The sequence below is a fragment of the Rhineura floridana genome, chromosome 4, assembly GCF_030035675.1.
Source record: "Rhineura floridana isolate rRhiFlo1 chromosome 4, rRhiFlo1.hap2, whole genome shotgun sequence".
Classification (NCBI taxonomy): Eukaryota; Metazoa; Chordata; class Lepidosauria; order Squamata; family Rhineuridae; genus Rhineura; species Rhineura floridana.
In genome coordinates this window covers 26,224,715-26,251,097 of record NC_084483.1, presented here as the reverse complement: position 1 = coordinate 26,251,097, position 26,383 = coordinate 26,224,715, and the positions used below count along the sequence as shown (strand labels likewise).

At 39.4% G+C, this 26,383-nt stretch overlaps 1 protein-coding gene across 5 annotated transcripts; it reads right to left on the bottom strand.

The window, feature by feature from the left end:
* Nucleotides 1-291: 291 nt before the first annotated feature.
* TDRD15 (tudor domain containing 15) lies at nucleotides 292-26,383 on the bottom strand. Of its 5 annotated transcripts, XR_009762132.1 has the most exons (5): nucleotides 17,974-18,267; nucleotides 12,584-12,658; nucleotides 2,883-9,140; nucleotides 2,497-2,541; nucleotides 2,037-2,060 (listed from the first exon to the last, which is right to left on the bottom strand). XR_009762132.1 is itself a non-coding variant. In XM_061622693.1 (4 exons), exons 2-3 carry the CDS (start codon nucleotides 12,588-12,590, stop codon nucleotides 2,917-2,919), a joined length of 6,231 nt encoding a protein of 2,076 aa, XP_061478677.1. In that variant the 5' UTR covers nucleotides 12,591-12,658; nucleotides 26,318-26,383; the 3' UTR covers nucleotides 292-2,060; nucleotides 2,883-2,916. The 5 variants fall into 5 exon arrangements, 4 of the variants coding, with proteins under 4 accessions (XP_061478677.1, XP_061478676.1, XP_061478675.1 ...); XM_061622693.1 differs by lacking the exons at nucleotides 2,497-2,541; nucleotides 17,974-18,267 and adding an exon at nucleotides 26,318-26,383 and having other exon boundaries at nucleotides 292-2,060; XM_061622692.1 differs by lacking the exons at nucleotides 2,497-2,541; nucleotides 17,974-18,267 and adding an exon at nucleotides 26,147-26,311 and having other exon boundaries at nucleotides 292-2,060.

Below are 26,383 nucleotides of genomic sequence, written 5' to 3'. Positions count from 1 at the left end.
CCGCAAAAATACAGAAAAACTTGAATACCTATGTCTTCACAATAAATGCTGGCAAAATGCCCAACACAGACTGCTTCCTGTTTTTAATACTGAAATAACAGCATCTATATGACTTATTCCATATCCTGAACTGTTTCGCTGGAAAACATCTCCCACCCTCCCTATGCCTTAATACCTTATGTAAGTGTAACTTTTCTTTGATTTCAGCAGGACTTACTTCCCCAATGTTTTCACTAAGGAAACTTTCAGCAAGTGGAAGGGAAGTGTTGTAACAAAAAGCAATAGATAGCCTTAGCTTTTATCAGATTTATTGCTATTGCAATACATTTAGATCCCTGAAATAAGATTATTACACAAACAACAGGTATACAGAGTTTACACACATCCTGCAATACTCAAAATACACATTTTAAAGGCATCCTTTTTTTCTAGTACACTCAACAATATGCATATTTTAAGCTACATCCTGATTTTCTCACACACAAGTTAAATCAGTGGGTGAATACAATCTAGCATTCAGATGACTTTATGTAACCTAATATACATCAGAATTTTTAGGTACACCATTTATGTTCATACAGGTCTTTACAAAAATAGGACCAACCTCCTAATTATTCTCTGCTGTCACAAGAATTCCCAGTTGGTGAGTTCTGATCATGTGGGAGCAGTTTTAAATCAGCTTACATTAAACAAATCACATATGCACACACAAGACATATTGTTTTATTTAAATATACTAACAATTTGTGGAATTTAATCAGGATGCTGAAGACCAAATATAATAATAGGCTTGGGAAAGGAACTCAGAATCAATTGCATAATGAGCAGAACTTCTACTTCCCAATTCAACTCCTTCCACTAAGTTGGGAAACCTTCACAATTGAGATGTAGCGAGGCATGAGAAGCAACAGTTGAAATGTTCAATTCAGAGTGTCCTGGTGCACATGAGGTTCTCTGGATTCTTCTGATTCACATCTATTACATGTAGATTCATGCACTTGTGGGTTGCAAGTATCGGCATTATGATAAAGCAAATAATGTCTTAAAAATAAATATGAAATTACACTTGTAAATAGGCAAAGACAGCTAAAACTCAAATCAATATTCACCAATACAATATCCCTTATTACTAACTAAATATTAATTTATTAATAACAGACCCTCTTACTAACAGACACACATACTATAAGTTACATTGTGGAGTTTACCCTTTGTTTTGCATATAAAGCATCCATATAAATCTAAAGTCTGTATCTAGTGAACGCCTGCTAGGACTCACTCATGTATGACTAAGCAGGAGATTGTAAAAGAACAAAACAAAGCACACTGAAATTGCCAAAATGTGTGGTAATTCATAACTAGATTCTCAACAACAAAACATTTACTTGGAAATTAAGTTCTATTGAAATCCATCTCCATTTCCTTCCTAGGAAATTTAGCCCTAATCAAGTTTTTTGGTTAGTAAACATTCTTGGTAGGCACTGTACCCAAAACAATGTGCTTGAAGGAAACATCCACAAAACTCAGCAATGGTCAGAACTAAAACTTGTTGCTTCTCACACAACCTTAAGACTGCTGCAGGAGCAATTTCAGCTTGAGCAACAGCCTGCCATAATACAGCACATCAACCGGCCCATACAGCACATACCATATACAAAAGTTACAAATAACTATTAAATATATTAGTATAATTTTCAACAATACAGTAAAATAATAAGAGATTTTCTTAAATAAGAGGACTATTATGCCTTTGTTCAGGTCTATGTTGCTCGAAGACAGCTAGAAATAATTATGGTTTCCATTCCCATTATGTCATTTCAAGAATAAACAAATTAGGACACTGATAAAATATTACTATGTGTGCTGGGGGTGTGGAAGGGAGAGAGAAAAACCTAACACAAAGAAGCCAGCTTAACCCTATAGACTTGTTACAACCTTTTCAAATTCATGGATTTTGATTACAGAAGTGTGACTAAATAATTCCATTAAAAAATCTGGAATTCACTTTTCTTTACTTCTTGCATGAGTCCAGCAGTAGAAATCTTCTAATCAGTCTTTACCTGAAAAGCAAGTAATTATCAATGCATTAGGAACAAAATAAACATAAGAACAGACCCACAATAATCTGTTTTATGTAAAGTGATGCCCTCATTTTTAAACAGGTGAAACAATTTCAATACCTGATTTTTCCACAAAAATTTAAGTGTTGTTTTTTTAAAAAAACTGATCTAGAATTGTTTGTGTCTGATGTTCAAGGCATGTTTTATAGATGTAGGGCCTTCCCATAATCACTTCCAGGAATGTTTCTACTACTTTCACACTGGAACTGCATGGAGTCATATCTATGTGGATAGAGTATTGGGACCAAACCAGATTTGTGTGTCAGATCTGGATCACTGTTAAATCCCTACAAAGTGGAATTTGTGTGTGTGAGAGGGATTTATTATGTGTGCGACAAAGAAAAGTTTTGCTACATAAACATGTCTTCCCACTCACCCTTTTTACTTTTTCCCAGAGGGCCTATTTGATTACAAGTAAGGCCTGTAGGAAGAAAAACAGTTTTAAAGGGCCGTTTGAAGAAAGGCCACTGTGGAATATTCAAGTCCCCTCACACATCTATGTTGGGACACACACACACACCACACACCCCTACCTACCTCGTATAGGAATTTGGTAGGACCTACATAGGATTATGCCATGGGCCAAGTAGTTTAACCCTTGCTTGCCCCAATTCCGGTATTCAGTGCCCCTCCCTGGGCATGGAGAGCTAGGTATATGATTCTTTGGCTCCCAGCCTTAATTGCACTGAAATTTGAAGTTGATCTAATTCTTATTAAATATATAGGAAAAAAGGAGGTAGTTTTGAGACATTTGAAACTGACCTTTGTAGTGAAGCGTCCATGTAATCAACTCTCTTCATAAATTTGCATCCCATCTACCTTTGTGCTCAGTCCCCATAAGATCATGCATTTCATGTACTGCTTTTGACCATATGCCTGCAGGATAGGTTCGCCTCTGTTTTTCTCCGTCATAACGCTGATTTAATAAGCTGTTGTCACACTTAAACTGATTTTCATTATTTCTTCCATTAGTCTTTAAGCGTGCTTTCTGCCACTTTTTTTTCTTACAACTGAATTGTTTTGAGCTACTCTGTCTCAAAACATTAACATGAGTACATTTTACTTGGAAACCTGACTTTTGTGGCTCTTTTTCCTCATCTGACAGCAAACCAATCCGTGCATCAAAAATATTCTGATCGCATATTGATGGATTACACAAAATTTGTGAATTCAATGGATGAAGCTCTGTACAATTAACTGAACTGAACGAGGATACTGTTTTAGAATACACAGCATATCCAGAAGTAACCAATAAATCTGCTGCATTGTTCTTCTCACAAAATACAATTGCCTCTAGCTTCAGCCCACAGTGATACCGTTTCAGCTGGAATGTGAGACCTTTTCTACCAAGAAATTCTTGAATTTGAAGTTTTGCCTTATCACTCCAGTATTCTCCATCAGCAGGTGACACTCCATACAAAGAGCAAGGATAAGTTAATCTAGGCAATTTAGCAAGCTCTTCTGGGATAACTTTCAGCTTGTGGAGATCAGAAATGGGGATGGGAGCTGATAATCCATCATCAATAAAAGTAACTGTTAAGAGATTTGAGAGTTTGGAGACTTCAGAAACTTCAACTCTGTTCCACTTTTCACTAGATCCAATCTTTATCAAACAACTGGCACCAGGAACAACAAGCTCCTGTGGCATAGCAGGCAGGTTTTCTGGGAGGTCAGAGAGTAACTTGAACAATGTTTTCAGAGCCTTAAATGAGCCTTCTAACTGGATACAGAAGTTTGAAGGATCAGTGACTGATGTGACAAACCCAGGATAGTACCTATCATTCTGGAATGGTCCCCATGGAACAGAATTTGGCTTGAATGGCAATTTGGGCATTGTTTGGTCAACATTTATATTAATTGGTAAGTTACAGTTCTCCAACGTCTTTTGGTAAGGTATTTGATTCAAGTATTCCAAAAGCTGAATCCTATCTATTAAAATGTCTACTTCCCAAACAAAAGCAGATTCTAGGTATCTCAAAAATAAGATCTTGATCCCCTGGCATTTTATAATCTCCACCACTCTCTCAAAAGATGTATCACCTAGATTTTCATTCCAAACCCATTTACAAGGCACAGCAGTCCTGGGAATACTCTTGATATTGTCACTTAGTACCTGTGTGTCATGAAATGACACTATTTCATATTTTCCCAAGTCCATGAAAAAAACTAACATGTGACCCTCATTCACATGCTTTTCGATAACTTGAGAGCGATACCATTTTAAGGTTTCTTTTGATTTTGCCAGACATTCTAACCCTTCTTTAATATTTTCCACTTCAAGCAAGGAGTTCTTCCTGGCTTCTTGATCAGTCATCACATTTAAATTCAACAGTATTTCTGCATCCTTCTTTAATTTTACATAGAAATGTCCATCACTTGAAATATGACCCATTTCAGCTATTTCTAGTTGCCCAGGCTTTATGTTTTGGTAGGCAATTTTAGGAAGATTCTCCCACGCAGGTCTGGCCTTAAATACTTCAAACACATTTTGACTTTCTGATTTTTTACTCTGCTCATTACTGTCAGTATCTGCATTTATTGCTGGAAGCTGTTTTATGTCTTGATCAAGATTTAACAGATGCACATTTTGTAAACCTAAACTGACTTCTCTCTGCATTAATTCATTGATCATAGACTTTCCATGACAAAACACATCAACCTCCCACTGCTGGCCATGCTTTTGTAAAAAATTAAACATTAGTGGTTGATTATTTACTTTACTAACAAAATAGGCAGTAGTATCACTACTCCAATTTTTATCTGGAAACACACACCTTCCTTTGCTAAGAAAACAGTGTATGCTGAGCCTTGGTAAATTTAAGAAAGCCTTTTCCATCTTGTATATTTTTGATGCACTCACAGTTGATGTGTTACCATAGTCAATGAACTCTACTTCAAAAGATTTTTCTGACTTAATACTTCTAACAACAGCTCTGTATATGCAGCAATCAGTTTCATACTCTGCTAAAACAGTATCGCCTTCCTCAACTTCAGGATCTGGTTCTGGTTCTATAACCAGTGGGCCTCCATTCAGTTCCTCAGCAAGCTCCACAATTTTACTCTCATCCTCTGCATAATGAATATAGAAACTTGACAGACTAGTTATAGACGAAATATAACCTAAAATTTTGGTGTCTGACTGAATGTGATGTTGTGGAAGATTGGTGTACTTGTGCCTAGTAGTGCTACTCACTTCTTGTCCTGAAGGATTTTGTTTCAAGATATGCAGCTCAGGCATATTATCTTGAGGTATTTCCTTCAAACCCAGAGGAGGGTTATCAGAGTCAGTACAAAGCTCTCCATATGTACCTCTACATCTCTGTCCCAGATTGTTTTGCAGGACCAATTCCATATTTTCTAGCGATGTTGGAAGCTTTACAGTCCTCATGCACCGTTTCTGCAGATCAATCACAATTTCTTTTCCAGAACTTTGACTGCAAGGATTTGTTTCATTTTCTATTTCTCCTTTCCATTGAACTACTTCACGTTTAACTTTTGTTTTAACTGCACCTAACTTTACTTTATGCACCATATCTTTGTCTCCAACAGGCTTTTCTGCACACCTGTTTATAATTCTTGGGTTGACACCATATTTTTGTGTGTGCTTTAATAATTCTTTAATCTTCTTATTTATTTGGAGATCTTTATCATACAACTCCACACCAAGCTGCCCATCAGATTCTTTAGATACTATTACTGCCTTCAGTTCTTTCCCCAAGCAATTTTTTTCAAACCATGTATTTATTTCAATTGGAATTTCAGCATCTTTTAGATCTGAAAGGTAACACTTGACAGCTTGCATAGGAGTGAATAATAATTCTGAAGCATGATCTGGAATAGGAATAATTTCCACTTTTGCTACCAATTGTTTATTCCCAAAGTCCACAAAGCATACTGGCAAGTAATCTGATGATCCCACAGGATATGCTAAAGCTCTATAGAACAGCCCATCTCCAAAATATTTTGCTAAGCATAAACGGCAAATGTTTATTTGGTCTGTATGGCTTGCCATTTGACTAACCTCTGCAATATTTTTTAACAGTTTGTCTATAACATCTGCATTTCTATTTAGCTGGCAATAGAATTTTGTAGGGCTGTATATATGAGTTATACACACCACCTCTTCATTACCGATTTTCATGTTAAAAGTTGAATAATAAAATGTGTACAGAGAAAATGATGGTATAAAAAATCTTGGGAGTTCAAAAGAGCAAAACTGGGCATGACCACATTCTACAAGAAATTGCTGTACAGTAGTAAATGGAGTCTGCAAGTCAACCACATTATATAAACAACTGGGGCTCCTAAGAATTAAGGCAGAAATTGAACACGTCAGCAATGCGTTAGAAGATGAAACAAAGCGCTCAAAATCCCTACATGCCTCCACAGTCCAATTATATGGGTCAAATGTTAAGGATTCAGTGACTCTATTAAGACAACATCTGAATGTTTGACATTCCAAGACCAGAAAATCTGGAAGAATAGCTTGAAGGTCTTTCAGCAAAACTCTTTCCTGGTAACCATAGTCTACCAATGCTACAACTACTTCAGTCTTAGACACATGTTGAAGTACAGCAGCTCTGTACCATTTTCCATCCTTAGAATGTTTCGCAACACATGCATGCTGACCACTTTCATATGGGATCGTTCGAGTGTTGTAATAAAACTGAATTTGTTCCATCAAGTTATCTAGCTCAGGTAACATAGATCGTAACTGACATGAAAAGTCACCTGGCGAAGTACTATGACAACATATGACATCAAATACAGTTCCTGGTTTAAACCGGTACTCTTTATAAGGCCTCAATATATAACTTTTCCCAGATGCGTTTCCATATTTATTTGAAAGTATGCTTTCACACCGTGGGAAAGTAATGGCAGGTTCTTTTGTCACAGGCTTCAGCAACTTATCATTCTTCTGACCATTATTTTTAGGTATCACATCTTTTGAGTGTTTTATTTGAGAACCTCTGACAATGTTCAAAAATGGATCTTGCTTTACTTCCCAATATTCTGCATATCCAGCCTGAACCATAAGCATGAGAACATCTGTTTGTTCTGAGCCATTCATGCACTGCACATCAACTATGTACTTATTGTTTTGTTTAGCAATGGCATGGAGTGTGAGTGGTTTGTCAAACACAATGTTTTTAAAAAAGTCAGTTTGTTTTTTAATCCATATATCCTCAATTGGAAATGCATTAGCAAGTGAACAACATACAGCTAAAGCTGGAAATTCTTGAAATTCTGGCAACAAAACTCTCACATCAAAAAGTGGTACTGTCTCAGTATTGCCAAAATCTAAAAAACAAACATTAATACTACTGTCCACCACTTCCCTGATAACAGCTCTGTAGAAATGCATATCCTTACTATACCGTGCACAGCATAGCTTTCCAGGTTCTGGATTTTCTAGAATCTTACCATCGGTTTCAGTTCTATCATACACAGCCGCAATTTTTTTCATCAAGGCTTCAAATTCATCTAGATGGTCATTAGTTTGAACCCAAAAATTTGATGGATTCAAGACATATACTACATAAGCAACACAGACAGAGTCTATTTTTATTTCTGCTCTTTTGCAAGGAATGGCTAAAGGACAGCACACTGAACGAGAGTTCTTTTGATCTGAAAAATGTCCTGACTGTGCAGCATTCCTATGAACAGAGTCAGCACAGACAGGGTTTGTACCACTTATACATGACATTTCTGTCTTAAAGGATGGGTAACATTTTGGAACTACATCACTTTCCTGAGGTAGGCATTCACAATGCATTCCAGACTCGTGTTTATGCAATGTAACATAATACAAATGTTCATCAGCATTAAATAGATCAATGCGGGCATAAACAACACTTTGTCTTAACAGGGCCTCCTTAAATTCTTTTAGCTGATTATTTCTTATAGCTTCATCCTGGTCATTGAGACATGAAAGTGCACAAGGAAATGAAAACCTAGGCACTGAAATGAATTCTGGCTGAAGCTTCAAAACACTACTAGAAGGCACAGCTTCACAGCTGCCAAAATCCATAAACCAAATCATTACTTTGTTATCAGAAAGTAGCTGTTGTATCACTCCTCTCTGCCACTGACCATTTTTTCGTCTTGCTGCACAAAGGACTCCAAGATTGTCACACGACGGAACATTTTCTCTGCTAGTTTTATAGAAGGAATACATGCTTGCTGTCAATTTATCCAGGTCCACCTGGTATCGCAGTAACTGACAATAAAATTTACTAGGACTAACTGCCACTGATATTTTTACTTTCTCTATCCAACCAACAGTTAAAAGTGGCTGAAGGCTATTCAGAATTGGTTGTACGTCCGGATGAATTCGATCACTGCATAATGCAGAATCTGGCCTTGTGTATTTCTGTTGCAGTAAATCTGGCATTTGTTTAGAAAGGGGCTCTTGTGGCAATTCAGTTAACATTTCTACAATAAGACGGAATGTATCACCATCAAGATGTTTTCCTAGTTTTAATTCAACCACATCACTGGTGATTTTTGGCACATCAAGGAGAAATGTTTGGTGTGGTAGAATGGCTTGTATATGGCCTTTAATCTGCAAATCTACTAAGGATGAAAAGTAATTCAAAGCTTTTGGAGCCCATTTTTCTTCAAGTGGAAGTATATTTGCAAAAATCCCACAAACCATCTTTGGAGGAAGCTGAAACAACTCATCAATGGCAGAAGCAATACGGGCTTCATGAACTGCCAGTATTTTCCCACTGTCCATAAGAAATACTTCACAGATGTGGTTCTTCTTTTGTACTACTCGTCCTCTGTACCATTCTCCACAAGTAGAGTCTTCTACTAAACAAAACTCGCCAATCCCAACACTGTCTTTCACTTTTGATACCTGCTGTATTTCACTTTGTAATATATGATAGTCAAAGTCATATTCTGTGTTATATCTGCCTTGAAATTTCACAATAATTTCTTTTGGATGGTAGTTTACATCAGTTATCTTCAGGTCTACGTCTAAAAATTTTGTTGATAGAGATGGAACTATTCCACCTGGAAAACCAAAGTAAAGTTTGACATAATCAGTCAGTGTATGACTTTAACTATCAGTCTGTAATCAAGTTTGATGACAGCTACTTTCAGATTTCTTGCCAATAGGACACACCAGTGATTCTATCATCTGTGACCACACAGACACACATACAGTTGATTCTGATGTAACATCATACCATGATTTCATGCAATTTGAATAAGCCTTGGGCTTATAAATTCCCTGCTCCTATTGCATACTTTCTCTCCTCAGTTCTGAATTATTATTTAAAATTATATCCCACTTTTCCTCCCAGAAGGAGCCCAGGGTGGCAAAACAAACGAACACCCACTACAAACACTCTAAGATATCTTAAAAAAACAAAAGACTTCAAAACATATTAAAACAAAGAATCTAAAAACTTGTTAAAACTTAAAAAAAACTTCAAGACACTTAAAAAAAAAAATTCCAACACAGAACGGGATATAGTCTCTGCTTAAAAGGCTTGTGGAAAGAGGAAAGTCTTCAGTAGGTGCCTAAAAGGTAACAGAGGTGGTGCCTGTCTAATTTAATATTTCCAACGGTAGGTGCTACAATACTAAAGATCCAGCTCCTATGTTATGCGGAACAGACTTCCTGATAAGATGGTATCTGCAGGAGGCCCTCACCTGCAGAGCGTAGTGATCGACTGGGTATATAAGCGGTAAGACAATCTTTCAAGTATCCTGGGCCCAAGCTGCACATGGCTTTGTACACCAAAGCCAGAACCTTGAACTTGGCCCAGTAGCAAATGGGCAGCCAGTGCAATTGTTTCTGTAGTGGGTAAACATGTTGTCAATAACCTGCCCCAGTGAGTGTTTGCACCGCCAGCTGCAGCTTCTGGACCAACATCAAGGGAAGCAAAACATAGTTGGTCTGGTTTGAATGCAGTGGCTCTGGTTTGCAACTAAATCAGAAGTGAAAGAGAAACTTAAGAGCAAGTGAGGGGAGAAAGTAGGAAAAATTTGAGTATAAGCCTCGTTCACATCATAGCAAACCAAACTGTAATATTATAGCTGAACTCACCCATTTTTATGTATCTGCACTAAGGGTGGGGAACCTGTGGCCCTCCAGGTGTTGTTGGTACTCTAACTCTCATTATCCTTGAGTAATGGCCATGCTACTTGGAGCTGATGGAAGTTCAAGTCCAACAACATCTGGACAACAAGAAGCTCCCCATACCTGATCTATACACACAATTTTTTAAAGAAAAAATCAAAATCCAGATTTAGGTACACACCATTATTAGGCAACTCAAATTTTACAAAAGTCTGGCAAGATTTCAAATTCTCCAGAACTCATCAGGCAAGATGTTATGCAAAGCAGGGAGTGAAGGGAATGAGATATTTTTTAAAAAATTAGACTGATATTGTAGCCATGAGGTCAGCTGGTAGACCTTGTTCCAACATAAAGATTGCAGGATGATTAAGTCTCTCCCAGGTGCTACAAATTATCAGGTTACACACCTAGATTCAGGGATAGAAAAGGCAATGGTTGCTCTCAATCTCTGAGAAATTAAGGCCAAGCTTTTAACCATCTCTCTTATTCTTTAAATGAAACAGACAGGTTTCCTGGGTAGGTAAGGGAGTAGAAGTAAAGAGAAACGTGGCAGTCTTTAATTTAGCAAAACTAGGGATTAATTTTCAAATATTTCCAAAAGATTAGAGAAATGAAAGGAAATTTTAAACCAAGAGTTGGGATGTTGAATAATCAGCAGGGGAATACACTGACTGAGATGAAATAAAAGATGGAAGCAATACACTGAAGAACTATATAAAAGAGATGCAAGGATGACAGATTCATTCATGAAGGAACTATGATGACAAACCAGAGATCTTAGAATGCGAGGAGGAAGCTGCTCTTAAAATACTTGGAAGAAACAAATTTATTTATTTATTAATTTATTATTTTGCATCCCGCCCTTCCTCCCAGCAGGAGCCCAGGGCGGCAAAGAAAGCGCTAAAAACACTTTAAAACATCATAAAAACAGATCTTAAAATACATTAAAACGAAACAGCATTAAAAACATTTTTTAAAAAAACAACTTTAAAAAAGGGTTAAAAACATTATTAAAAAATATAATAAGCAATTCTAACACAGATGCAGATCATTCAGACCATGGTATTCCCGATCTCTATTTATGGATATGAAAGTTGGACAGTGAAAAAAGTGGATAAAAGAAAAATCAACTCATTTGAAATGTGGTGTTGAAGGAGAGCTTTGCGCATACCATGGACTGTGAAAAAGACAAATAATTGGGTGTTAGAACGAAGTAAACCAGAACTATCACTAGAAGCTAAAATGATGAAACTGAGGTTATCATACTTTGGATACATAATGAGAAGACAGGATTCACTAGAAAAGATGATAACGCTGGGGAAAACAGAAGGGTGTAGAAAAAGAGGAAGACCAAACAAGAGATGGATCAATTCCATAAAGGAAGCCACAGACCTGAACTTACAAGATCTGAATAAGGTGGTTCATGACAAGTGCTATTGTAGGTTGCTGATTCATAGGGTTGCCATAAGTCATCAACTTGAAGGCACAAAGCACACACACGCACACAGAGGGATTAATTTTGGACAGTGTTCTAAGTAAAAAAGAGTAAGCTAACCAAATTTTATAGTATTAGTTTTTTGGAGGAGATGAAACCTCAAAATGCAAAGCTCATCCTCAGAGGCTGGAAAATCACCTGGTTGAAGACTGTGCCATGAATGATTAGATTCAGTATTCTTCAAGGCACATAAAATGTCAAGGTATCAGTGTTGGTTCATTTTATGTAGCACATTTTATGTGCCATGGAAAGATGGAATAAATACATAACTCTTTGTATTTACTGTAAATATAACCAAAACTGTACTGTAATTTTAAGTAATGTCTGAATTGCTGAGCCTTGAAGGATCAAACAAACTTACTATACCTACTTCTACACATTATTTATCAATAGTCCAATATTTTAAGCCATCTGAACTATCAAGTAATTTCTTTTATTAAGCAAGAAAAAAACCATTCTTCAGTTCTGTCCTTCTAATACAGTTGGTAATAACATAAGGTGCCAAGGGGAAGGCAAATAGAGAAAACCGGAAGTAGGAGACCAGGGTTACACCATCTGGGAAAGAGAATGGGCAGAAAAGAGAGGTGCACATGATAAAATGTAACAAGTAATAAGAAATAAAAAATGAAGTCACAAAATTTTGCAAGGTCATCTCTACATTTTACAGACAGCAATAAAAAGCAGGATCACAACCTCATGCAAGCCACATGCGATAATGCTGCATAACATAATTTTTACATAACCGAACAAGTAAAATATGTAAACAAATTAAAAAGACAAATGTATGGAAAGTACAGAAAGACCAGTAAACTACTGTTCTTGCTTTCCCCAAAAAAATATTTAACAAAAATATTTTTTTAAACCTTATCTTACCTGCCATATCTCGCAATATTCATAGAAGCATTTCATTGGACCATACCACCAACCAAGCAACAGTTAGGGAGAAAGCTGACAAAAAATGGGGAAAAAAGTCATGTAGCTTTAAAATCTGAAGTGCATACATTATACTGCACAAGACCCTATTCTGAGAAGAACAAGCATTCACTGCCTATATATTCTCCATAGAAATATTAGATGCCACCCATGCACGTCAAACCACTGAAATGAACAGGAATTCTAGGCTTATGGCTGTATTCAACGTAGCACTAAGAACATAGTTCTGCCAGTGCAAAGATTTTTGCTTGCTCACCGCTCCCCCCTCCAAATCTGTTCTAGGGATTCCCCTAATCCTCCAGAGAAGATTTGGGGAAGGTGTGGTGTACTCACCAGGGGAAAGTCCTGTTGTGCTAATGGTAATCCTTGAGCTAGACAGGTTAGTAGAATACCATCCTTAGTATAAGGATGCAAACCTCTGTATGCATATTTGGAAATACATGGGGAAACTCCTGGACACTCCTTTGCCTTTAGAAGCCCAAGTGATTGCTGTGGCCAGAAGTGCCTTCTACCTGCTTTGCAGGGGCGTCACTAGGGTTGGTGTCACCCGGTGCGGTAACTCATGGTGTCACCCCCATGGACCTCCTCCCATACCAGACCATACAGAATCCTTAGTAATGTTTTTTGTACTAATGTTACTCGTAAATTGTAATTCCCATATATCACTGAATGCAATGACAATAGTAGTGACACAAACAACTAGCAAAATTAAAATTACACCTTTAAATTACAATATCATACGCACAGCCCAAATTCTTGCTCTTATCACTAATGGGAGTTAATTATCTTGCATATGCCCATAGTAAATTTTCAGATACTTTCAGACCCTCAGCAATTTTCAAGTGGTCTATGTAGAAGTTTGGGAACCCCTGGTATAAGACATCTGCTTATGTCCCTATGCTGCTCTCACCCCTCATTTAGGTGCCTGGGATGCATGCGTGTGGACATACCTCCTTACAATTATGGAAAGTGATTCTTAATAAGTCTCCAGACACAAAGTTACATAGGTATTTATCAGTTGTTTAGTAGAAAATTCAGAAGTGCAGAGTCCCTTCATGATAGTTGCAGCTACATACACCCTTTTTTGCTCCTGGATTAAGAATGAGATCTTTGTTAATGCATTCTCTCACAACAAACATCTCTAGGAGCCAATCAGCATCTAAGTGGAGAGCGTTAGCAACTGAGAAGAGTCTTCTCAGTGGCTGACTCACCTCCTTTCACTCTCATTGGCTCCAATCAGCAGGAAAGGCAAGGAAGCATGTTAGAAGACTCTTGTCAGTGACTAACACACTCCCTTTTCATGCTGACTGTAGGATGCTTGGATACATAGGGACCAAAAAAGCAGAGGGACTAAGACCCCCTGGGCGACTACACTCCTGGTGCTTATGGACATGACCGTAATATATTTTGTGATGTGCAAGTTCGATATTATTTATTAAATGTGTTTAGGATTACACTGATGGCACTCCCAAATATGTACTTTCACACAGACTTTGGTTTTCCATAACACAATGTTTGTCCAAGCCTCCACACTTGGGGGGGGCACTATTTGCACACCCCTTCCATAAGCACATCACAGTTGGATACACACCTGAACCAAGACCCAGACAAAAGGGCACTCAAAACAAAAAGGTAATTACAGTGGCTGAGTAGATCTTGTACAGTGGTTATACTGACTGGGCAGCCACTGTCCTTCATATTTTACAAAATACTTTTTCCTATACAAAGATTAAATTTCTGTGTATGAAAAAGTAATATATGAAGTAGTCTCAATAGTGAGAAAAGTAAACAAGTGAAAGGTGATCCAAATGTTTTTCATTCTCACGTTATGAAGCTAGCTGCCAGATGATGTATCACCTTCCCCACACATGCAGCGTAGACTGAAAAAACAGCACCCAAGCCACCATTCAATACGTGCACGTGTTCTTTCCAGCATGAATCTACAGGTCTCAAAAAGTAATGTGTGACAAAGTCCTCAAACACCTTATAACTTGCCTCAAACATGGTCTCTTGTTCTACCAGCATGCCTTCACACCATCACTTTGCCAAAACATAAGGATAGGTAAATTGCTTTTAGGGAGGTTCACAATTATGATTTCCTATTTATTTAATCTAAAAATATTTAAAATACATAAAAACAGCCAGGGGAAGATATTGGAGAAATATAAAAGAAATACAAATAAAAAGGGGGGGGGGAGGTGAAGAGACCTTAAATGTGCTACTCACCATCTCTCAGCCTATCTTCCCCTCAGGATGAAAACAATGGAGAACCATGACCACCCCCAGGAAGAAGGGCACACTTAAAATGTAGAGGAAAAAATCATCTACAACCATAGTGTGAAATCAAATACTTATTGGGACACAGTATGAAGAAATATTTATATAAACATGACTCTCAAATATGTTTATGAATTACACAATCTGTAAATATATTTATAGTGCAATCTGATGTCTGTTTACTCAGAAGCAAGTCCCAATGTATTCAATGGGGCTTACTCAAACTGGGAAGTGTGCAGAGAACTACAGCCTTAAGTGATAAGGAACTTGTTCTTTCAACTTGTTCTTTTAAGTTGAGACCTTATCCCAGTCTGAGTCTGTGGTGGAATTGTTTTTTAATATGTTTTTAAGCCTTTTCTTTTTTTAAAAAAGATGTTTTCTTAAACCTTTTAAAAATATTTTCAAAGATGTTTTAATATATTTTAAAGTCTGTTTTTACGATGTTTTAAAGTGCTTTTAGTGCTTTTGTTTGCCGCCCTGGGCTCCTACTGGGAGGAAGGGCGGGATATAAATCAAATAATAAATAAATAAACTTGATTCACCCAACCCAAAATTCAGAATCATGCCTCTTTAGGCTGTTTTCCAACTGTTTATTCTTGCTTTATGGTTATTGGATTTTAAAGGGATTGTTGGAAAGACTCCATACACACACTGAAGATGTATAAATACATACAGCCCATATAATAGTTTATTGTCAAACCAGTTGGTCATTGCAGAAAAATCAGTATTAGTTTTTAAAAAAACAGTATTAGTTTCCTACAGAATAAAAACTGTAGTACTTGCTTTAAAATAGGACTGGAGGTGGGACAGAAATAGAACACAAACACAATTCTTTTTTACATTCACTCAAAAGTCCCATTAATTTACAGCACATTCATAACTATGTCTACTCAAAAGTAAATCCGATTGAATTCAATGGGATTTACTCTGGGCATATGGGATTAGCATGCTTTTACCCCCACAAAAGCAAGTATTGGGAAGGTTTTGAAAACACTACCCAGGATCTGACTCCTGCATACAAGAGGAAAAAAACCTGAAATATATATACTTACCCAATTTATGAGATTTTCAGATAAATGGGGAGGGGGGAACCACCATTTTCGTTTTCTAGACACTGCCCAGGTCAACCAAACTGCAAAGCCCAGGATGGTTGGTATTGGAGGAGGCACTCTGACAAATAGCTGGGCCCAGGGAAGGGCTGCATGAAATTAGGCCTAGGGCTGCATGAGCCCTCAAGTCCACAGACTATTCACTTCTAGGGGTCTTGTTGTCAGGAGTCTTGGGGGTCTTAGACTCCTTACTTTTTTGGGAGCAGGGTCTCAGCAGGGTCCCTATGTCTGTCTCCAGGGTCTTATGAGCCAATCAGCATGAAAAGGGGATGTGTTAGCCACTGAGAAGACTCTTCTAACATGCTTCCTTGTCCTTTCCTGCTGATTGGAGCCAATCAGAATGAAAGGAAGTGAGTCAGCCACTGAGAAGACTCTTTGCAGTAGCAAACACTCTCTCCCTTCGTGCTTATTTGATCCTTCTGTTGTTGTGGGAGAAGGCTTTAACCCAGCAGCAAAAAAGGGGGGAGGGGCATGGCTGTGTCTATCGAGAAGGGACCCTGCACTTCTGAATTTACTCCCTTTGATAAAACATGATTTGAGCATCCCGGACATCAATCCACCTAACAAAGGAAAATGAGGACTGTAACTCAGCAATAGAGCATCTGCCTTGCACGCAGAAGGTCCCAGGCTCAGTCCCCGGTGTCTCTACGTGGGGCTGGAAAAGCTCCTGCCTGAAACCCTGGAGAAAGGCTGCCAGTCAGACTAGACAAGACTGAGCTAGATGGCCTAATGGCTTCGTGCAAGGCAGCTTCCTTTGTTCCTAACAAGAAGGAACTACTGCAGAAGATCCCACCCCTTATTGCATCCAGCTCCTACCCTTCCTCCAAGGAGCTCATGGGAGCTTGCACAGGTTTGCAGGGTGGGGGTCCATAGCTCAGTGCCAGAGCACAAGTTTTGCATGCCGAAAGCCCCAGGTTCAATCCCCAGCATCTCCAGGTAGGACTGGGAATGTCCACTGTCTGAAGCCCTGGAGAGCTGCTGCCGGTCAGTGTGAAGAGTACTGAGCTAGATGGTATGAACCAATGGTCTGAGTATAAGGTAGTTTGCTGTGTCCCTCAGGGCACACACACCACAGGCAGGACTGTTTAGCAGGCCACAAAGGGCCACACTACCACAAGTGTGAGGCCACTTTGTTTCACCCAAGGGTGGCTTCATCAGCTGAGCAACAGGCAGAAATCAACAAGTGATTCTTTTCCCTGGTTTGGGGACACAGCACCGGGAAAGCTTTCCCTGTTGCACCTCTGCCTGTACTGTGGCTGTTAAAGGCACAGGACCCCCTGCCGGCTAGAACGATGGCCTGGATGGGCTCCAAGATGAAGGCCCTGCGGAGGGTTAGGGTATTGGAGAGCCAGAAGGGCTGGGCTTGTGCCCTGAGACAGGAGGTGGCGACAGCGCAAGTGGGTGGGTTCAGCTCCCCCCGGGTGGGTGGGTAGGTGGGAGGGAAAGAGAGGGAGAGACTCCCCTTAAGGATCCCCCTCCCCCCCAGCGTGCCCGGCTCCTCATCCCACACTGCCCTCCCCCGGACCCGTCAAGGGGTCGCTAGGACCCGGCTGCTTGCAAAGGTGCTGCCCGGGTGCTGCGCTGCCCACCCCTCGATGGCAGGCGGCGACTGAACGGATTGCGGCAGCTACGGGTCCCCGTAAATACCCGTGGCAAGGGAAAGGCGAGACTTTGGGAGAAGGAAGTCGCTCGCCGGAGGCTCCCGCTCCGAGGCAGAGCCGCGCCCTCAGCTGCCTCGCCCGGACTCGCTTCGCTTCCAACGGTAAAGTTTCACTTTTCCTGGACTCCTTTCCTTCCTTCGGCTCCTTCTGCCTTGTTCCCCGGAGTCCTTTTTCTTTCTCCTCTTTTCCCATCCCTCTTCATTCTATCTTTCTTTTTTTTCCCCATCCCCTCCTTTTTGTCTCTTCTCCCCCTCTCCCCCCTTCTTCTCTGGCTTGGATTTACCAGCAAGAAGCGAGTCAGCGCAGAAAGCTTTTCAGCAGAGACGAGAGTGCAGCAGGGATCTAGCCTAGCCAGCCTGCCTGGTAACGGGCTGCAACGCCGCTGGAGTAGAGGCCCCGTCGCGCCCTTCCCTCACGCCTCTCTCACGTGCCTCAGCCTAACAGTCACTGCAACGACGCCCGGAGCCCTTCCCTCACGGCGCTCACGCCTCCCTCACATGCTAGCGTGCTGCGTGCACGCCGCACGTACAGGTCAGCTCTCTGCCATCCATCTGCCTTGCTTCCTGGTGCCTAGGGGCGGGGCGGCGGCTCTGGTGACACCCCCCTCTCATGGTGTCACCCTGGTGTGGTCTGCACTCCCTGCACCCGGCTAGTGATGCCCCTGACTGCTTTGTCTGGTAGTCTAACCACAGCCAATAGTCCATGCACTTGTAATCTTGAGAGCGGATTACTGCCATGCACTCTATGTGGTGTTGCCCAGTCCTGAAGCTACAGCTACAGCAGAATGAAGCAACAAGACTGCTAATGGAGGCAGATAGCCAACAGCACATGGTACATCTATACTGGCTGCCCATATGCTACCAGTCCAAGTCTAAGGTTCTTGTGTTGATATACAAAGTTTGAACAACTTGCGTCCTCCTGAGCCCTTACACCCCAGTTCAGTCACTAAGATCATCTGGACAAGCACTGTTAGTTGTCCCCTGGGTTAAGAGAGGCCTGACTGGCTACAAGTAGAAGTTGGCATTTAGTGCCGCCTGTCCATGCTGTGAAGCATTTTTCAGTAGAGATTCAGTAGGCACCATTGCTTTTGACTTCCAGGAGTCTTTTGAAAACCTTTGTATGCCAATAGGCCTTTGAAGCTATTTAATTTTTAGATAAGCCAGCTACTTTAATGATTATCTGTATTGTTTCTAATGATGTTTTAGTGTTCTACACCACCCTGTTATTTTGCAATGCGGCAATATAGAAATACTTCATTAAAAATGAAAATAAAAAGACTTACTATTGTTAATAAGTAAGTTAGTATTGTTAGTACTATTAGTCAACCGTTGTTGACTAACTACTGCAGCCCTCTGTGCCCTAGTGCTTTCAGTTCTGAAATTTCTCCCAATTCTCAGGTTTGAAATATCAAGCATCCTGCATTGTAGAAGTGATTTCCATTAAGGCAAAGCCACCATTAGATACAAATATAACTTCAAAATTGTGATTTAAAAGCCTACTGCAATCAGCAGGTGGCAATTATTCTGATATCCAACTAAGTCATAGAGTAGACCCACAGCAATCGATGAACTTAAGTTACTTAAATCAATTTATTTTAATGGGCCTACTCTAGGGATGGGCAAGATATAAGTTTCAGCTTGCATTCCAAGCCAAATCTATAAAATTTGCACTTTCCAAAACAATGCAAGAACCATAATACAGTGATCCTTCATAATTCGCACTTGATCAAATTTTGCAATTCAGTTTGCCATCCAATGTTTACAAAAACACTTATCTAAGGGGAAAGTATGTATAAAAATATACAGGGAAAATAACATGCAAAAATGCATTATATGATGAGAAATTGTTTGCAAAAATGTGTACGTTTGTCAAAACTGCCTGCAAAAATGTGTTTATTAGGATAAATTTGCATTAAAATGCTGGAAACTTTTCATGAGTTTTTTTTTAAAAAAAATGTAAATTGCTGCAGACATGCAGAGAACTGAATTTAAGATTGGAAAAAATGAGAAACTGAGAGAACTGAAACTGACAGATCTTTTCATCCCTACTTCATGTATGACTAACATTGGATATCCTTTTCTAACACTGGATAACTTTTGCAAGTCTAGTCAAATTAGCTACTCTCATGAAGGAACATTTTTAAAAAACCTAAATAGTGCAAGTCATACTAAAGTGGCTGCTTAAGAAAAGTCTTGCATTACACTAAACATTTTAAATCCCTTATGAGCCTAAGTCAACTGGGTGACCTTTGGCCAATCAGTCTTTCAGCCAAACCTGTCTCATAAATTTGTTGCAAATAAAAAAAAATAACTTCCACTTTGCCAACCTTAGTTCCTTGGTGAGCTACAAGTGTGAGTATAGTAACACTAAACGTTCAAAAGGGTTACAAAAACACTTGAAAATTTAAAGTGTTAAAAAAATTCACATCTACTTTCAAATCTAATTTTATTCCTTTTGCCCTCTAGGCATTAGGCATAAGGCTTTTTTCCCTGTGGTAAATATAAAAAAATTGGATTCGTTGGCAACATAGGCTGGAAGCCAATAAATGTCTACTTAGAAGAAAGCTCCATTGGATTCCCAGGTATGCGTGTATTGGATTGCAGCTTTAGCCATATACTGAAGTATTTTCTGAAAAACTTTGAATTATGAAATTTTCTGATTGGATTAGATTTTTTTCTGGTGCCCTAAAAACTATTTAGTAAATAGAGCTAAAATCTTTGAAACTGCCATGTTTGCTTAATAATTATATTCACTAATAGGCAAAAAACCTTGCGGTTTAAGAACGTAACTATAGCCCTCAGATATTTCTATCAAACTTTAAAAAGCAGGGAAATTGGGCAGCTAGAGTGAATGCACCAGGGGAGCAAGAGACCTGACCTCCTCTCTGAGATATTGGACTGCCATACAAATTTGTCAGAATGCAAACACAATTTGGGTTGGTCTTTCACAGAGCAAAAGGAAAACATGGTGAACAGTATCATTGCTTTTCAGCGTTTCCCCTACCTTTTTATTCTACAGCAGGCACATGTAGCCTCCCACCCAAATTTAAACCAAAGCTGTCCCTGGCTACATCCACACCAGACTTTTATTTCACAGTCATGGCTTCTCTCAAAGAATCCTGGGAAGTGTAGTTAGTGAAGGGTGCTGAGAGTTGCTAGGAGACGCCCTCTTCCCCTCACAGACCTTCAATCAGAGTGGCTGACTGTTAAGCCTCTCTGGCCACTGAAACTCTGTCAGTGGAATAGCAGTCTCCTCTCAGCACCCTTCACAAACTACACTTCCCAGGATTCTCTGAGGGAAGCCATGACTATCTCAAACGAAAGCCAAGTCTGGTGTGGGTGTGGCCCTCTGCCAAGCCCAGCAGCTGTGAGGCTTTTAGAACACTTGACAGTTGGTTCTTACTGAGCATGCCCCGTGTTATCATAGGCTTCCAGCCAAAATTGCTTAAATTAATTAAAAATCAGCCAGGCATTTTTTTTACTTTTAAACTGCAGAAGATGAAGGTCAGAGTATGGGGCAAGGTCAGTATTAGGATTACAGGTATTCTGTGAACATGGCTGATTTTTAATGAATTTCAACAGATCATGAGAACTCTCACAGAAACAAGTCCAAAAGGGCTGAGGGATTTTTCTCTCTTTTTAGACTTTGAACTCTCAATTCTCTCTGACTGTTTTGCGTATCACCATGAAAATTGACAGGGGTGTTAAGCAGGCGTTTCTGAGTTCAGTACTATATGTTTTGTAAGGTTTTGTTTTGAAATGAGCTTATGTGAAGCATCAGAATGGCATGGGGGTATTTTCAATTTAACATTGCGGAATGTGAAAAATCCACACTGGCTATAGTATACAGCCACTCTCGTGGCTGTGTAATTTACAACTAGCATCCATTCGTTGTTACTAATGAAACTTATGAAATGGAACATTTTCCACAGAAAAATAAAGCACTGGAAAAATTTCCATTCCACATCACATCAGCCATGACAGGTTAAGTTGGAGGTCAAATACAGGCATTAAATAGGAGGCATGGAACTGAGTGTAGTATAACACCCTCAAAATCTGTAGCTATACCCTTATTTCTCTATTACACCTGAACCATGCATGGACATGTAGGTTCTGAATCAGTGTCTGGGTGGATGTGCTAATGGGCTGGATGAGGGCCAATAAACTGAAATTCAATCCTGAAAAGATGGGAGATCCTGTCATGGGTCCAGGAGTTGAGTGATGTCACTGATGTGCCTGTTCTGGATGGGATTGCATTCCTGCTAGAGGAGCAAGCATGCAGGGAGGACTCTGTGATTAATCTTTCCCCCTGGAAGATGGCTACAATGGCTAGTAGCATCTTCTACGAGCCATTGCTGGTACACCAGCTGATCCCATTCCTGAAATGGGATAGTCCAGTCATTGTGATTCATGTCAGATTGGACTACTGTAATGCACTCTACAAGGGGCAGCCTTTGAGGCTGGTTCAAAAGCTGCAATTGGTGCAGAAGCTGCAACTGGAGCAGAATGCTGCAGCTAGGTTACTCAGGGGAGTGTCCTATTGTACACCTATTACAGTTGTCCTAAAGGAACTGCACTGGCTGTCAATTAACTACTGGGCCAGATTCAATGTTTTGGTTTTAACTTATAAAGCCCTGAACAACTTGGGACCAGGATACCAGCAGGAACACGTTTCTCTTTACTGCCCTGTTTCATCACTGCATTCAGCTAGGGTGGCCCTCCTGACTGTGCCACAATCTTGGTAAGTGGCAACAGTGTGGGAAGGCCTTCTCTGTAGATGCCATTTTATGGAACCAGGAATATCAGGGACATTTTGATTAAAAGCAAATTTAGGGATCACAAATCATCTCATTCCAATATCTTACCACGTACAAATAAACCTAAGGGGCACCACCCATGTGGTCATTGTGTTTACTGTAGACTCACATACAAGGACAGATTTCAAAAATCTGCCATTTTTGCAAAAGATACAATTTGAAACACTTTTCCGCCTGTAACACTGCTTGTGTAATTTATGTCATTCAAAGTACCGGTTGGAAGCTCTATGTGGGAAAAACTTCTAAAAATGTTAAGAAATGCATAGGTGAACATATCAGAAATAAGGGATCATGGGCCCCTTCAGCTGAGCATTTAAGAAACCTTCAGGTTTCAGGTCTGAGAAGAATTAAACACAGAAAATAAGAGAATTCTGCTAAGAAAAGAGATTGCATGGATACTAGGATTAAAAACTCTGACCTCTAGTGGGTTTAAGGGGGAACTAGAACTTCTCCTTTTGTAGTTTGAAACCATTTCAGGTGATCCCATCCTTACACTCTGTTTATGGTCATATGTGATAGCAAATTAGGAACACCTAAAATTGCAGGCTTTGCAATGTATAATATCTGCATGCATTCAGTTTTCCTTTTAGTTGTCATTAAAAATGTAAGCATTTTTGCTACTAAAAATCACTACAGACAATTTTATGTAAGTATTTACAAAATATTTTCTTAATGATTAGTATTTCAAAATACTTGTATTTTAATGCTGTATTTTCTGGTGTGAATTATAATTGTCCATTTTTATATATTAACATAGTGCACTGTCTTTCTTTATAGCCCCTGACAAGGCCCCATATGTCACAGGCCAAAATGCATTGGGCTTTCCCAAGAAATACATTTTCTCTCAGCAATTTGGGGTTTTCTTCTCTTTCTTTGTAGCTCTAACAAGTGCTAGTCAAAAATGTACTTGTGTACTCAAGCTTTTTCCAAAGTTTAATTCTGCTGACTTTGTCAATGGTACCCTCTGAGTTATCAGCTGTACTTTGTAGTCTCTTGATTTTATTGCATTAATGTTTTTACACTCATGTACATTGCCTTGAGACCTATTTTCATAGGTTGTATATAATTCTATAAGTAGGTACACAAAAATCTATACTGAAAGATATGCAAACCCAGCAAATTTCTTTCATGAGTATACAGCAGCCTTGAGACAACCTTATTTGAAGAAAATAACTGGACTAAGTAAGGAATGATTGTGATGTGATTATCCTTGAAATCCAACATCCCTACTGTTGTATTATTTGAATGACAGAACTAAAACACCTGCAACTCTTTGCTATAAATCTTAAAAGTTCTGCAAGAATTTGCACAGCAACATCTTAGAAAATTAATTAAAATTCTACTTTACGTTAGTTTTAAAGATATGGCAGAAATTGTTGAACTAATTATGTCAGAATAAGAAAGTTATTTATTTATTTATTTATATACCACCCCATAGCTGAAGCTCTCTGGGCGGTTTACAGTAACTAAAAACATTAAAAACAAACATACAAATTTAAAATACATCTTTTTAAAAAACAATTTAAAATTCAGTTTAAAAATTTAAAACAATTAAAAATAAAATAAAATTATCCTTATCTATTTTCTCCTGCACCACTAGCTCCATTCCCACTACCGACTTAAAATTCCCTGTCATGCAAGGGCTATGCTCCCCCACAAATGAAATCCTAAAACCAAACCAAAAACTTTTCCCCACGTAGAGTGCATCCGCCCGCCTAGGATGCTGATGGAGCAAATGCAAAACCCACAAATATTAATCAGGGTGGGACCCCTTACCTGAAGGCTGCCCTCCAGATCCAAGCTTTTTCACCTTCTGAAAACCCTTAAACCCCTCAGCTCTTGAGCAGCTGGTAAAATTAACAGTATAATAAATTCACTGGGTGACTTATCATCATAATCATAATCATCTATTACCCTCCTTTCACTCAAAGGTCCCACGGCAGGTTACAACAATTTTAAAATATGACATTAAAAACAATTTTAAAACAACCTAAATTCCCCAAATAGGGTGGGTCCCCAAAAAATGTCTCAGGTATCAAAGGCCAGAGTAAAGAGAGGTGTCTTCATCATTTGCCTAAACCTTTACAGCAAAGTTGCCAGACGCACCTCAGTGGGGAGTTCCACAACTTCAGGGCCACCAAAGAGAATGCCCTCTTCCAAGCCACCACCACCCAAGTTTCTGAGGGTAACAGAACTAAAAGCCCCCACCCTACTGATCTCAGCACCTGAGAAGTCTGTATGGAAGGAGACGACCTTTCAGATATTTGGGATCTCAGTTGTTAAGGGCTTTAAACACTGGCGTGAGCATCTTGTATTAAGCCCTAAAACAAACTGGCAACCAACACAACTGTTTTAGAACAGGGATTATATGTGTTCTAAAGGGAAACCCAGCCAGTAATCTGGCTGCTGCATTTTGGACCAGTTCAAGTTTCTGAGTTGTCTTCAAGGGCAGCCCCATGCAGAGCACACTGCAACAATCCAATCTGGAAGTTACCAGAGGATGTAGTACTGTGGCCAAGTCAAGGGGCCAAAGCTGGCCAACCAGCCAGAGCTGGAAAACGGCACTCTGAGCCTCTAAGGCCACCTGAGCCTCCAATGACAATGTTGGAACCATAAGTATCCCCAAGCTGCAAACCTGCTCCTTCCAGAGCAGTGCAACCCCATCCAGAACTGGCCGTCTTCCTACCTCCTGAGCACGAGAACTCTGGACACATAATACCTCTGTCTGTTCAACCTCAGATTAGACCCATTGATGTTAATGGACTTAATTTTGAAACACAGATAATATTTAGTTAGCACTGGAATAGTTATTCAGTGCAAACTCTTTCTGTGTCACTGTAAAAATGATGTAATAACTAGCATATCTGCTTTTAGAATTCAAGAAGCTAATGACTTCTAAGATAAGGCTGACTTCTTTTTATAGCCCTGGGCTCCTTCTGGGAGGAAGGACAGGATATAAGTCAAATAAATAAATAATACTGCACTTTTAAAAATTGCATAGTAGAGGAAATGTCAGCAGGTCTTAGGCTGCAAACTTTTAGGAAATCTCCTCTTCTACACCTCTCTTAAAGATGTAAGAGTACTGTCCTCTTTTCTTTTTAATCTGGCTAACCTACAAATCAGCCATAGGCATAGAATATTTGTTTCCTATTTTGTTTTTGTGATGGTGAGGGTGGACCAAAGCAGTGGTATAGAAATGAACAATACTGGAAGACAGAATGTCCAGTTCCCTACTTAAGATACAATCCTAGACCCACTTGTTTAAGTTCAACTTGAACTCAATGGAACTTACTACTGAGAAGACTTGTGTAAGACTGGGCAATTAGCCTCACAAACTTCACAAACTGTACAGAAGCTGGTCATAAGAAAGGTATTATTTGAGGCTACTTAATTCTTCTATAGATAAAAGTATGCAAACATATAGTGCGATATACAAAGCTTGGTTGTGGGGGGGGGGCAAAGTGAAAATAATAGTCTTATTTAACTGAAAAATAACATGGTTTTGTGGTCAGATTTGTATCACTGTTTACAAAGCAGCATAACTGTGAAATTTTATTTAAATCTGCCTTATTTAAATCTGGTACATTGCAAGTTACACCCAATAAAAATAATGGACAACTTAAGATAACATTTCACATACCTTATAACTCTAGCCCACAAAAGCTTATGCCATAAGGGGTATTCACACGTTACTCAGTACCCAGGTACAAGCCCCCTGTACCTGGGTACAGCTGCTCGTGAGAAAGAGTGTAGGTGATTTCAAAAGTCACCACGTGTACAGGCCTCCTGAAAAAAACCCTCTTCTACTCACGTGGTGATTCTCCCTGCATGCTGTATCCGTGGAGCTGATAGTCAGCAATCAGTTTCTTCCCCCCCC